Source organism: Tigriopus californicus, chromosome 5 (assembly GCF_007210705.1).
Source record: "Tigriopus californicus strain San Diego chromosome 5, Tcal_SD_v2.1, whole genome shotgun sequence".
NCBI lineage: Eukaryota > Metazoa > Arthropoda > Copepoda > Harpacticoida > Harpacticidae > Tigriopus > Tigriopus californicus.
The window spans coordinates 4,126,665-4,137,666 of record NC_081444.1 but is presented as its reverse complement, the minus strand read 5'-3'; the positions used below and the strand labels follow the sequence as shown (position 1 = coordinate 4,137,666).

General features: G+C 46.8%; 3 protein-coding genes across 5 annotated transcripts in view; 1 reads left to right on the top strand and 2 right to left on the bottom strand.

Annotated features, from left to right (window-relative positions):
* On the bottom strand, positions 1 to 2,027 carry LOC131881162 (rho guanine nucleotide exchange factor 39-like; the record flags this gene model as incomplete). The annotated part of the gene is given in 2 exon segments (XM_059227941.1): positions 1 to 1,509; positions 1,584 to 2,027. Coding segments are annotated over 2 exon segments (1,800 nt in total), but the record flags the coding sequence as incomplete, so codon positions are not given.
* A 74-nt stretch (positions 2,028 to 2,101) lies between these two features.
* On the top strand, positions 2,102 to 3,220 carry LOC131881165 (uncharacterized). 2 transcript variants are annotated; one of them, XM_059227944.1, is made up of 3 exons: positions 2,102 to 2,393; positions 2,461 to 2,850; positions 2,928 to 3,220. In XM_059227944.1, exons 1-3 carry the CDS (start codon positions 2,102 to 2,104, stop codon positions 3,083 to 3,085), a joined length of 840 nt encoding a protein of 279 aa, XP_059083927.1. In that variant the 3' UTR covers positions 3,086 to 3,220. The 2 variants fall into 2 exon arrangements, with proteins under 2 accessions (XP_059083927.1, XP_059083926.1); XM_059227943.1 differs by having other exon boundaries at positions 2,461 to 3,220.
* Positions 3,221 to 4,316: 1,096 nt separating this feature from the next.
* The window catches only part of LOC131881160 (regulator of G-protein signaling loco-like), a 33,455-nt gene continuing 26,769 nt past the window's right edge, over positions 4,317 to 11,002 (bottom strand). For both annotated transcript variants that reach the window (XM_059227938.1, XM_059227939.1), the window contains exons 3-7: positions 8,547 to 8,702; positions 7,192 to 8,469; positions 6,395 to 6,551; positions 6,154 to 6,275; positions 4,317 to 5,245 (exon numbers count right to left, since the gene is read on the bottom strand). In XM_059227938.1, the coding sequence (XP_059083921.1) occupies positions 4,541 to 5,245; positions 6,154 to 6,275; positions 6,395 to 6,551; positions 7,192 to 8,469; positions 8,547 to 8,702 (2,418 nt within the window). In that variant the 3' untranslated portion in view covers positions 4,317 to 4,540. The remainder of the gene's footprint in view (positions 5,246 to 6,153; positions 6,276 to 6,394; positions 6,552 to 7,191; positions 8,470 to 8,546; positions 8,703 to 11,002) is intronic.

The following is an 11,002-nucleotide window of genomic DNA, read 5'->3' as shown; positions in this document are numbered from 1 at the left end:
ATTAGATTTGCCCTCATCCGGTGGCGGGCTGGGTCCGGGAAAAAGTTGAACCGGTACCAGGGCTCGGCTGAGATCTTCCGGACTCCTGAGAGCTGCTGGATCGGTCTTGGTGGCCAAATGGGTCACATCCGTCTGTTTCTGGGACGGCGTCAGCGGCACGATTCGACCCGAAAGGTACGAGGTCATGACCGGATTTCGGTCCTCCTCGGATCCGTCGTAGATCGACGGGGAGCGGAAGAGGCTCGAGGATGAGGATTGGGTGGATTCCTCCTTGATCTTGTCCTTCCGAGAGAGCGACAGAGCCTTCCAAGACGGCCGAACAGCCTTCTTCTTACGCATTTGAACGCTAGTTACGGCGGACGTAGGAGTGGCTGGTGGGGGCATGAGTTGATTTGGGGTGTTGTTTTCCTTGGCCGCCGAGCGGGTCACGCGTGAGCTCGGTGAACAAGCGGCATGGTCTATTTTCTTGGTTTTGGTTGGGGTCTCGCTTTGGGTGGTGCGTGGCGTGTCGGGAGCCGGGCGTTTCTTCTTGGGACTGGTGAAGGCCAATCGACGAGGCGTGGGTTTACCGCTGTTCTTGGTGTTGTGGGACATGATCTGGCTGAGACTATCCCGGCGCATTTTGAGCAATTCCGGTCTTTTCATGGGTTCTCGGCGGGAACTCTCCTTCCGGAGCGTGGCCGCATCTTTCTTGAGTTGGGCAATGGCCAGATTGATCTGATGGATCCAATCCTCACTCTCGCCCTCGGCGGAGTATAGAATCAGCTCTTCTTTTTGGCAAGTGATCTTGAACACGCCCTTCCCCACTAGCGGTTCGACTTGGGTGGACTTCAAGGGTAGGGTGCAGCCACACTCGAGGGCGTTGGCCTTGGGCAAGATGAGTTGAGTGGGGCTGTTGGTCTTGATCTTGCAGTAGATCATCATATCGGAGAAGAGCACAAAATAACGCGGTTGAGCTTGACCGCCGGCTCGCGGAACTTTCATGAGGTTGCCTTGTCGCAAAAGCTTGCGCCCTGGGATGATAATCTTGGGGAATCCACCTTGGAGGCTCTTTTGGATGTCGACCATCTTGAGCGAATCCTCGTGCTCCCGGAGTTGATCGTTGATGTGCCAAGCCACGGCGTCGATTTGGGTCAAGGCGTTCTGCAGGTTGGCCTTGTCGGGATGGCAATCCGGCGTGTTTTTGATCACATCCTCCAAGAGCATCTTATATCGGGGAATCCGTTGCACGGGCGTGATCAAGAGTGCGTTGAGCTTGAGCTGCACTTCGGGACGAGACTCTTGATCGGCGATGAATTGGCGGAAGGATTTGGATTTGTCGCAATAGCGCTCCACCAATTTGGCCGAGGCTTGGAACTCTTGAGCGTACGTGGAATAGAACTTTAAATACGGCGCCAGTTCAAGGAACACCTGCCCAATTTTGTCCGTGGAACACTCCAACGACTTGAGCAACTCGCGATTGACTTGCAGAATGGCCGGGAAATCGCCGAAAATGGTCACAAAATCGGCCTAGAACAAGAAGAGGACGAGTCTTGCGTGTCCATAACGTGGGTAAGTCATTATATTCCTGGTTTCGTACTCACTTGGGTCAACCATGATTTCTCCCGCAATGGGTCCATGAAGTATTCCTGGACAATCTCCAAATGCCGGAGATAGGATTTCTCACTCTGAACCACCTCAGCTACGGCTCGGGCTCGAAGACCCTCCATGGTTTGATCTTCGCCTGCCCGAGCCGTATCCGACAAGGCTTGTAAGATCCGGCCCCGACTACGGCTGGTTAACAGGTTCCTTTGGGCGATCACGGCCTCTAATTCGCGAGATAAGGGAGCCATCCACTCGGGAGTCCCGGGTACGGGCGGTACCGATGCCATCATGGACCTGTTCAGCAATCCAGACCTCGCCTATCCACGCCAACGCCAATGAACTCGAGGTGTCTGAGCAGCCAACGGGTCCTCGATTTGAATTTGGTACCAACCTGACCTGACTCGAGTTCAAGCGCATCAATGTTTGGCGCTGCTATCACGTTAGGTTGGGTTGGGTTTGTTCGGTCCAGGATATGAGGATCAGTAATGAATAAAAAGGTCCAACGAGTGGTACAGCTATGGATCCGAGGTCTGGACCGCCGGTTCAAAGCCAGGAGAGTTTGAACCAATCCCGTGAAGAAGAAGGCGAGGAGACACGTGCCAACATCCGTGATATCCTCCAGGACCAATGGAGGGATGTCTTATTCAGTGGTTGGTATGCGGATCGGATTTTGTGGAAAGAAGACCGTGGCCTTTATCGGGATCGACTCGTGATCGATGCCTGCGAAACGACCGTGATTCGCCATGCCAAAAGCCTGTATCGCAAACTCCGCAGACGCATTCCCGAGGGACAAGTCTGCGGAATGGCCAGTAAGTGGCTCAAGGCTTGAAATTGGTATGCTGTAAACGCTTTACGAGCTTGGCCCTTGTCTTTAAGAAACGGACGATGGCTCTGTGGCTTTATTTGTCGATTGGCCCCGGGGACAACACGCTTTGGGTCATTACTGGTTCCTCATCCAAGCTGCCACGTTCAGTCCGGAGTTGGGCGTGGATTGGCGCATCAAAGTGATTCGGTCCGTATTGGCCAGTGACCAAGGCGGTGCTAGTCCGTGTCCACATTGCGGGAAATGGCCTGTCCCAGGCTCTGGGTCAGCCCATCTCGACCAGCCTTGGTCTACGGCAGAAATCTACCGACAATTTTCAAGTCACATAAACTTAGCTTTTCGACCGGGTGAATGGGTGGAAGAGACCCGGCCTTATCTCTCCCTGAACAGTTTAGTCAACGGTCTCAAATTTGTGATGGTCTTTCTTATGGCCTTGACCACAGGTTTGATCAACTTTCTACCCCAATTAGCTCGCTACTTGCATGATTTAATTCTAGCCTGTTCGCAATTGCTAAAACAGGCCACACCATTTCTGCTGGGTTGCCTCGATATGGTCAGCAAAATAGTGGGCGGATTTTACTTATTGGTGGCCATGATTTGGCGGGATGCCCGCCAACCAGACAACCAAAGACCTATTCCACCGCCCAGGGCCTTGAATGGACCGGGTGGACCCGTTAGGCGGCCATTGATACCTCCATCGAGTTTCGAAAGGGCCGCCAGGGTTCGCCCGAACCCTCGATTTTCTGATGTTTCGTGATGCGTGATAGTTTGAATACTTATAAATTGAAAATAGAAAATGTTTTTGAATCATGATTCGGTCCTCGATATTCCTGTTCTCCGGAAGGGTGATTGCATGTTTTTATGAATTGCTGAACAATTTTTCAGAATTCGGTTAACATCCCAAATTCAAAATTGGTTAATATTTCCTCATTTTGTGAGGCTAGGACTTGCCATTGAATAGTTCTGTTCATTTTACCGACTTCCCTTCCTTTACTCAAATTCCAATTCCCACCGGTTCAAAATGGAAATTTTTTGAATTATTATTTAATTATATAACTCTACATTCGTATAAAATATGAATCACCCACGAAGTAAAGTTGGCTGATCTAGCACGCCCTTTCATATGTTAATTTTCTTTTTCTGTTTTAGCGAACTTCATTACCGCTACTGGGAATGGAATTATCAGCAATTCAAGACGAAAAACTTATTCACATTAATAAACTTTTATTTTTCGTATATTAGTTGATCGACCAACGAATTAGAGTTGACGGATCTGACTAGCCCTTGAATCTAGTGTTGATCAGGAATTTTAGTCAAAAACTTGTTCAAGTCTGACAAATCCTGCTACTGGATTGACACCTACATACTCCTTCCGAATATTTGAGGGCAGAAAATTGAACAATGAAGGAGCCCGAGAAAGAAAAGAGGTGTTCTAATAAGCCTCATAACATAAATGCGCCATTTATAATTATCGCAGAATTATTTTGAGTGATTCAGTGATAAGGTGTACTCAAACTCATTTTTTCAATGTGAGAGTCAGAGATACCAAAAAGGGTTAAAAGGGTTACTCCGGCACCGGGGTGTGACCCCAAGACACCTAGGGAGAAGATTCTTGCCTTGTTCAAGCTGCCTCTTTGACAGTTCGGCTACACTAGCTCCAGCACCAGATAGTCTTTTTTTTTTCATGAGTTAATGACAATTTTGGCACAATTTTTGTTTCAAATGTCGATGTTTTTTTTTATAAGCCTATGGAAAATATGGGCCTCATGAAATAAATAAAGCTTGCCATATGTGTCTCATAATTCGCCATCAAACGCGATTAGGAGCGAGAGCCACCTCAACAACTTATTTTGATCTTTGGAACCGCGCGCACGCAGCTTCACTTTCTGACGAAGTTTCAGGAGAACAATCCAGTTTCATAGTTTCATTTATTTTTTGATATTTCGTTGAAAGGACGATTGTACTACAGAGGTCGAGGGAGATGAGAAAATAAACCATTGGGTTCATCCACCGTGCAAGAAGTCTAAAACCCATCACGGAGCTTAATCAAAAGCTCAACTCTAAAAATGTCGATCACAGCCAAGCGAGAGTCGAGGAAGCATCGGGCAATTCCCGCTTTTGTCTACGAACTTTCTAGACAAAGCTCACAGAATAGCCTCGTGGCTGTTGTTGTTGCTGTTGTTGCTGCTGGTGTTGCTGATGTTGTGGAGCTTGATGCATGGGCATGTCGATCTCCGAACTGACCCCATTAGGCCGGCCCATTCGGCCAAATTTGGGCTTGGGCGGCAGTGGAGGCGGTTCCCGGCGCATGAGCATGGTCGGGTCTGCCATGGGCGGGAGACTCGTTCCTGGCGTGTTCCATCCACTTTTGTAGTGGGACAAGGTCTCGTACAAGTTCTGGGGAGGTTCCAAGGATTGAGGGGGCAAAGAGTGGTGAGGTTGGGTGCTCGCACCACGCCTATAAGGCGTGTTGCCAAAGCCCAAACTCACACGGGACTCGTTAAACTGTCCCGAGGAGAACTCTCCGGAGTGGTTGGATAAATTGAAGAATCGATCTGCCTCTGAAGAATTGGGCAAGTATCCTTCCTGTGAGAAATTGCTGTCGTTACTTCGATTGTGGACGTAGAAACTGTCCCTTGGAGGACGCCCAAACGGCGATGGGTGGTTTGGGTGGTTGAGGGTGTGGTAGTCGTTCTCGATCTGACTGTAGAAGTTATTGGATGATATGGTAGAGAGCCGGGGATCGGGAGGAAATACATCCAGGCGGTGATTGGAGATGATGGGCTCACTTTGGCGATGGGATAATGGTGATTGGAAGGGATGACTGTTTTCCTTACCCTGCAATAAGAAGGCAAGAGCTTCGCTTTAAAAGCGAGCCAAACAAGATATGGACAGGGAGGCTAACAATGGACGAATTTTTGAAGCAATCAATTGGGTCATAATAAAAGTGGATATATTTTGCCGCCAGCATGTCAAGAGGATAAAGAACAAATGAACAGTGAGTGCCTAATTGTATGAAATGGGCATGTATTAAAACTTTAAAATACTAACACAAGCATTAGTACATTGTTCCTATTGGAATATTCTTTGGTGACGTAAGTATCTTATTTTGAAAACTATCGATCGTTTAGTTGTCGAGTTGAATTTGAAATAGAAAACACTGGGCACATTTTGAAACCATTAGAATGAATGATGGTTTCACTGACATCTAATGGGTAAATAGCCTTTAAATTTTGAAGCAAGAACTGAAGAGTACCAATAGTCTTAAAGTGTACATATATAATGCGCTTATAATTCACTGTTCATAGATTCTTGATCCTCTTGGTATCCTGAATGCAAAATGTACAGTTTTATTACCAAGAAGTGTCAAATACGCTCACTCGCAAGACATGCCTTGGCACATATCCACCGTGCAGTTTATCAACATTATTTTTCACCCAATTAATTGTTTGAAAGATCCGTGAATGAGCTGAGGAATGTTCGTTATAATACACTGAAAAACACTTCTACTTTGCATTGCCTCGACATTTGAAGTTCTGATTCGTCCATCTTTCGGTCTATCTACCAAAACTTAAGATACATTGAATAAGGTAGACTCATAAATGCTCATTCTTGGCCTATCTGTCCATTATCCGCAAGTTCTGCGAGCATATTTAAAAACTATCATTCCTAAACGACCGGCTATTTTTTCCAGAGGGTATCTTTCTATCGGTAATCGGTTTCGTTTCTCGTCAACTATGGCATACCTGATTGGGCCGAGGGTTCGCATCGCCTCGTTTGAGGAAATCTGGCATCTCAAAATTAATTTCCGTTCCCCTTTGATCGTCAAGCCGACCTCGTTGAGCAAGTTTGAGACCCTCGTAAAGTTCTGAAATGAAAGGAACGCGTCGTGTTTGAGAGTACGTTCGTCGTTCGAGGATATGAGGAGGGATTCACATCCTGGTTGGTGCTCGAAGAAACGCGCATCATTGCACTTTAATCCCGTACCTTCTGTCACCCCGGTGTTTTTCAAGATTGCCGCCGAGGACGGGGGACCATTGGCGTTTTTCGGCTTAGCAAAGGCCGATCCTCCACCTCCACGTTTCATAGGAATCCGTTCTGGAGGAGGCATACTCTGCTTCTCGGTGTCTCCTCCAGGGACCTTCTAGAAATGGATCGAAGGGAAAGAGAAGCAGGGATTAGACTGAGGCGTGTGCACAATGCCGAGTGAATTGCACATGATGTCCCTCGGGAGATGTTAGAAATTGCACGAATCTTTTTTTTTGGCAACAGTTGATCTAACAGACATTTCCTTTTTTGCCACTAGGTCAAACTATGAACCACTGGAATATGGACAGGGATCCGACCGTCCAAATTGACCGTTCGAAATCGAGTCGACCAACCGGGTCCTTCTTCAAATGAAACAGATTGGCATTTGAATTTTCGGCTTAAGCTGGAGTTTGCTGGAGTTAAAAGTTACGCCCCCTCAAGGTTTACTATGTACATCGCTTTACACAAAATGAATGAGCCAGCCCTCTTCTGATAATTGATTATCAGAATAGACTAGTTCATCATTTCGATGTCCTATCGACTAATGTCTGTTATATATTGCGCTCGCTTTCAGGAGGAATATCTTTTGCTGCATTTGTTCAAGAAGGCAGAAAACTATAACGAGATTCTAGCAACTTGCATTTAAGGAAATCGCGCTTAGTCGCATTCAAAATGTTAATTCTAAACCTTAGCCTCCCCGTCCATATTCCAGTGGTTCATGGTCACGAGAATGAAAATTGGGGATTAGCGCTCACCTTATAAATCCGGGTGGAGGATTCGGTGGAACTGTCGGTCCGGACTGACCTTTGATCGTCCAATCCGTTATTGTGGGGACGTTTCGAGCGCATCATGTCCTCAAAGAGTCTTGAATTGACCTCTTCCGTAGGCATTCGACCAGTTACGACTAAACGCGAATTATCAATGGACTGGACCGTGTCTTCGAGGTCAATGTCGATTCTGGAGCTATCCAGTTTCACCCGCATCTCGTCCAGATTCCAACCGTACTGACTCAGAATCGGACCCAGAACGTCTTTGACGATCTTGGCTGGTTTGGCCTTGACCCCGATGGACTTCTTGGAAGGGAGTTCCAGACGAAACAGAACCCGAGGCTCAACTCGAACCTCGGTGCAGCCTAGGGTGGAGCAATCCTCGGATAAGTCCAATGGCTTGTCAAGATTAGGAGCAAATACATCGAAAGAGGTGTATTTGAGGCCTCTCTTGTCCAGCAGCCGCGAAACCATGGCTCGAATGGTCTCTTGGTTCCTCGTTTGAACCACGGTCGTGGCCTTGTCCGGCAGGATCACACGCGCCAACGTGCAGCCTTCACAGTCCGCGTTGTGGCTCAACGAGGAATCACGCGAGTTATTCGACAACTTGGATACATCCGCGCTCGTCAACGAGGCTCGACTGGACTGGCTGAGATCGTCCCGCGATTTGGCCTTCAGCTTGTGCTGACCTTGACTAGGTACGAGAGTCATGGACTTGGCCGCCCGAAGCTCGCTCTCCCCGATAGATCTCTCCTTGGACTTGGATCGATCTTTGCCTCGAAGGTTACCCCATGGCAGCAAAGAACGCCTTCGATTCTCGACGTCGGCCTTGCTGGATTTTTTACCCCAAGAGAGCGAGGACTTCTCCTTGGAGGACCCCTTGCTCTCTTCGCCACTTTTCTCAGTTAATGGGGCTTCCAAATCGTTGGCGAACGGTAAAGGATTCCCACTCATCTCGGCCAAGAGGGATTCTTTATAGAGCTCGGATTTGAGAAACCGACTGAAGCTGTCAAACTTCATCAGATTGTAGATCTGCTTCTGGGCCAGGTTGAACATGGTTGGTGTGGTGGTCGCCATGCCATCTTGAGCGGCTTGTCGAGCATGTGAATCCACATTGACGGGATCGGGAGCTCCAGCTGAGAGATGTCTGTCCATGATTTGAATGGCCGCCGTGTGCCGCTCTGATTCGTTCTCCAAGTGTCGGTAGCGCTCACAAGCCACCCAAAAGAAGATGTTCTCGGCGCTGAACTCCTTCTTGAGGAACTCCTGAAAAGAGATAAGAGATGAGCATGTAGAGAATGTCCAATGCTTTTCGGATACGACTTGATGGTTTGGTGTGTTACCGTGAATGTCTGGAGTCCCACAGGGTCGTGCAGGAGCTTCTCGAAGTCGGTGGCCCACATGCCCACTCGCCCAATGTCAACACCGCGATCAGAGGCCAGACTTCCGTTTTGAGACGAGTTCTCGTCCAGCTCATCGGTGATGACCACATCATTTTCCTATCCATGAAAGAGATTCAGAGAAAGAGAGAGAGAGAGAGAGATGAACGGTTTGAATCATTTCGCAAAAGGGCTCGATAATTCGAATGAGGCAAGAGCGAGAAGCTCACAGGAAGACAAGAGAGAGATAAGGAACCACCGTCTAATTTGGTTTCTTCCTCCCGGGTTTAACGATGTGCCCTCCGAGCAAATTAACATGTATACTTAACGCCAAAGAATGAGTTCCCGCTCAGCGGGTGGAATTCATATTGCATCCTACCCGCAAACACTGACTCTTTGCTATGATGTCATACTCGAGCACTTTCCAAAAGATCTAGCCAATCTCCATATCCTCTCCGGCATTTGTATAGCTTCATACAAGTGCATAGTTGAAAGTTTCGTGAACCCATCTCTGGCGGACGGAGCGGATATCATTGAAATCTTTCCTCACGCAAGTTGGACGGACGCAAATGTGCAAAGGCCCTACTACGAATCTGAGTGATGGGACAAGAACAGCGGGAAGGAGGAGAACTGTCTTGGGCTATTAATCACTTTTGCATGCATTATGAACTTTCCTTGAAAGCGGAAGGAGTCCAAAAAAAAGGTGATTGAGAAATGACATTGAGGCCGCAATTTTGGCTCCCCAACACACTCCCTGACTAGCATTGTGATCAAAGAGCCATTCTAATCGTGGCCAGATTAAGCTAATTAAGGGAGCATGTCCATCTTTTGACGCTTTGATGAGAGATGACGATGAAAAAGAAGAAAAAAGGATGACCCAGCTGTAGAACTCATTGGAGCACGGATAAAAGTGTATAATTAGAAATCGATTCCCACATCAGTGGTGATGATGATGATGATGATCATGAAAAGAAAATTTCGAGGAAAAATTAAGCTACGTGAAGAGCAAAATCAAAGTCGTGAATGTCAGAGATTAGCTCATTACCAGCCAATGTTCGTTGGTTGATTTCACCTCGAAGCTTCGAACCGAGTTGGAGAAAGTCATGAGGTACTACTACATACGTACGTCGTACTACATACGAAGCGGGTATTGGCTCAATACATCAAATTACCCTTCAATACTCTCAATTTCGAGCCGTGTTCAATCCAATGGGCAACAAGCAGCAAATCTGAATTTCTCTTCTTGGATTTCCATTTTAGGAGGGAGAGCGAGATCTCTCCCGGGAAATTCAGGTATTTGCAGCGTCGATCTCCATTATCATCTCGATCGGGACCAAATTAAGTCTTTCGAGCAGTGGACGTCGTCAAAAATGAGGCAAAAAAGAGGCAACCGAACCTTCTGGCAAATATTTAAAACAAAGCTATTAGAAACGATCTATCATTTCCGGAAAGTACTCTTCATCCAATTTGAAGGCGAGCGAACTCTAAACCATCAATGTTAGGACTCGCAGCAATGGAAACAAAATTGACCGGTTTTGAATCACGAACCAACAAGAAACTGATTTCCCTGGACATCTAGTTTCAATTAACAAGGGCACCTCTGAACCCTGGAACGAACCATATGGAGCCTTCTCTTATTGGCAAGTGGATATCGCCACACTTTTCTGACATCTGACCAACTTCTTCTCCCCCTAGCGACACGTTGGTAGAGTACAAATCCAATGGATAAACTCGTCCAGAATATATTTATCACCCACAATCGTTCGTCGGATAAACAATGCATGATGTCGTCTTTCTCTCTACTTTCTCGGGCTTCTTCACAACTTGAATTTCAAAACATTGCATTAATTCTGGGGATTACATTCCCGACAGTTGTTATCAAGTCGGCAAAAAAAGAGTCAAAAGCTCCTGGTTTGAAACTTTTTTTTTCTCCCTCTCTCTTGTCAAAGAGAAACTTTCTTGGACTATTTCAAGCCTCGGGTTAGAGGGCTTTAATCATGAACTCGTACTGCCACTGTGCCAAATGCATAAGGCTGCAATTTTCAGGGAGCCTATATATTAGTGATGTACCGCAAGCTTTTTCGGCTAAAATTTCGGTCTCGGTTACGGTTTTATCTCTTTTTGTCTTCACTTTGCCCAGAGAAAGTTTGACTGTCGAATCCTTCGGAATGGACATGTCAAGTCTTGACAATATTTCATTGATGGATATCTTTATGAAATGCCAAATACATACGATTTCAGTGCATCATTTCCAAATAATAATAAAAATGCACGAAATGGCTTAATTATCCTTCAGGGTTCTTCCAGGTTCGTTCAAAAAGCTGTCAAGATGCCCAGAAAACAAAAGTATCGATAAGAAATCAAAGACGAGTCATCTTTACGAGATGGACCCGTCTGACCCGTTTCAAAAATGGAGTCCC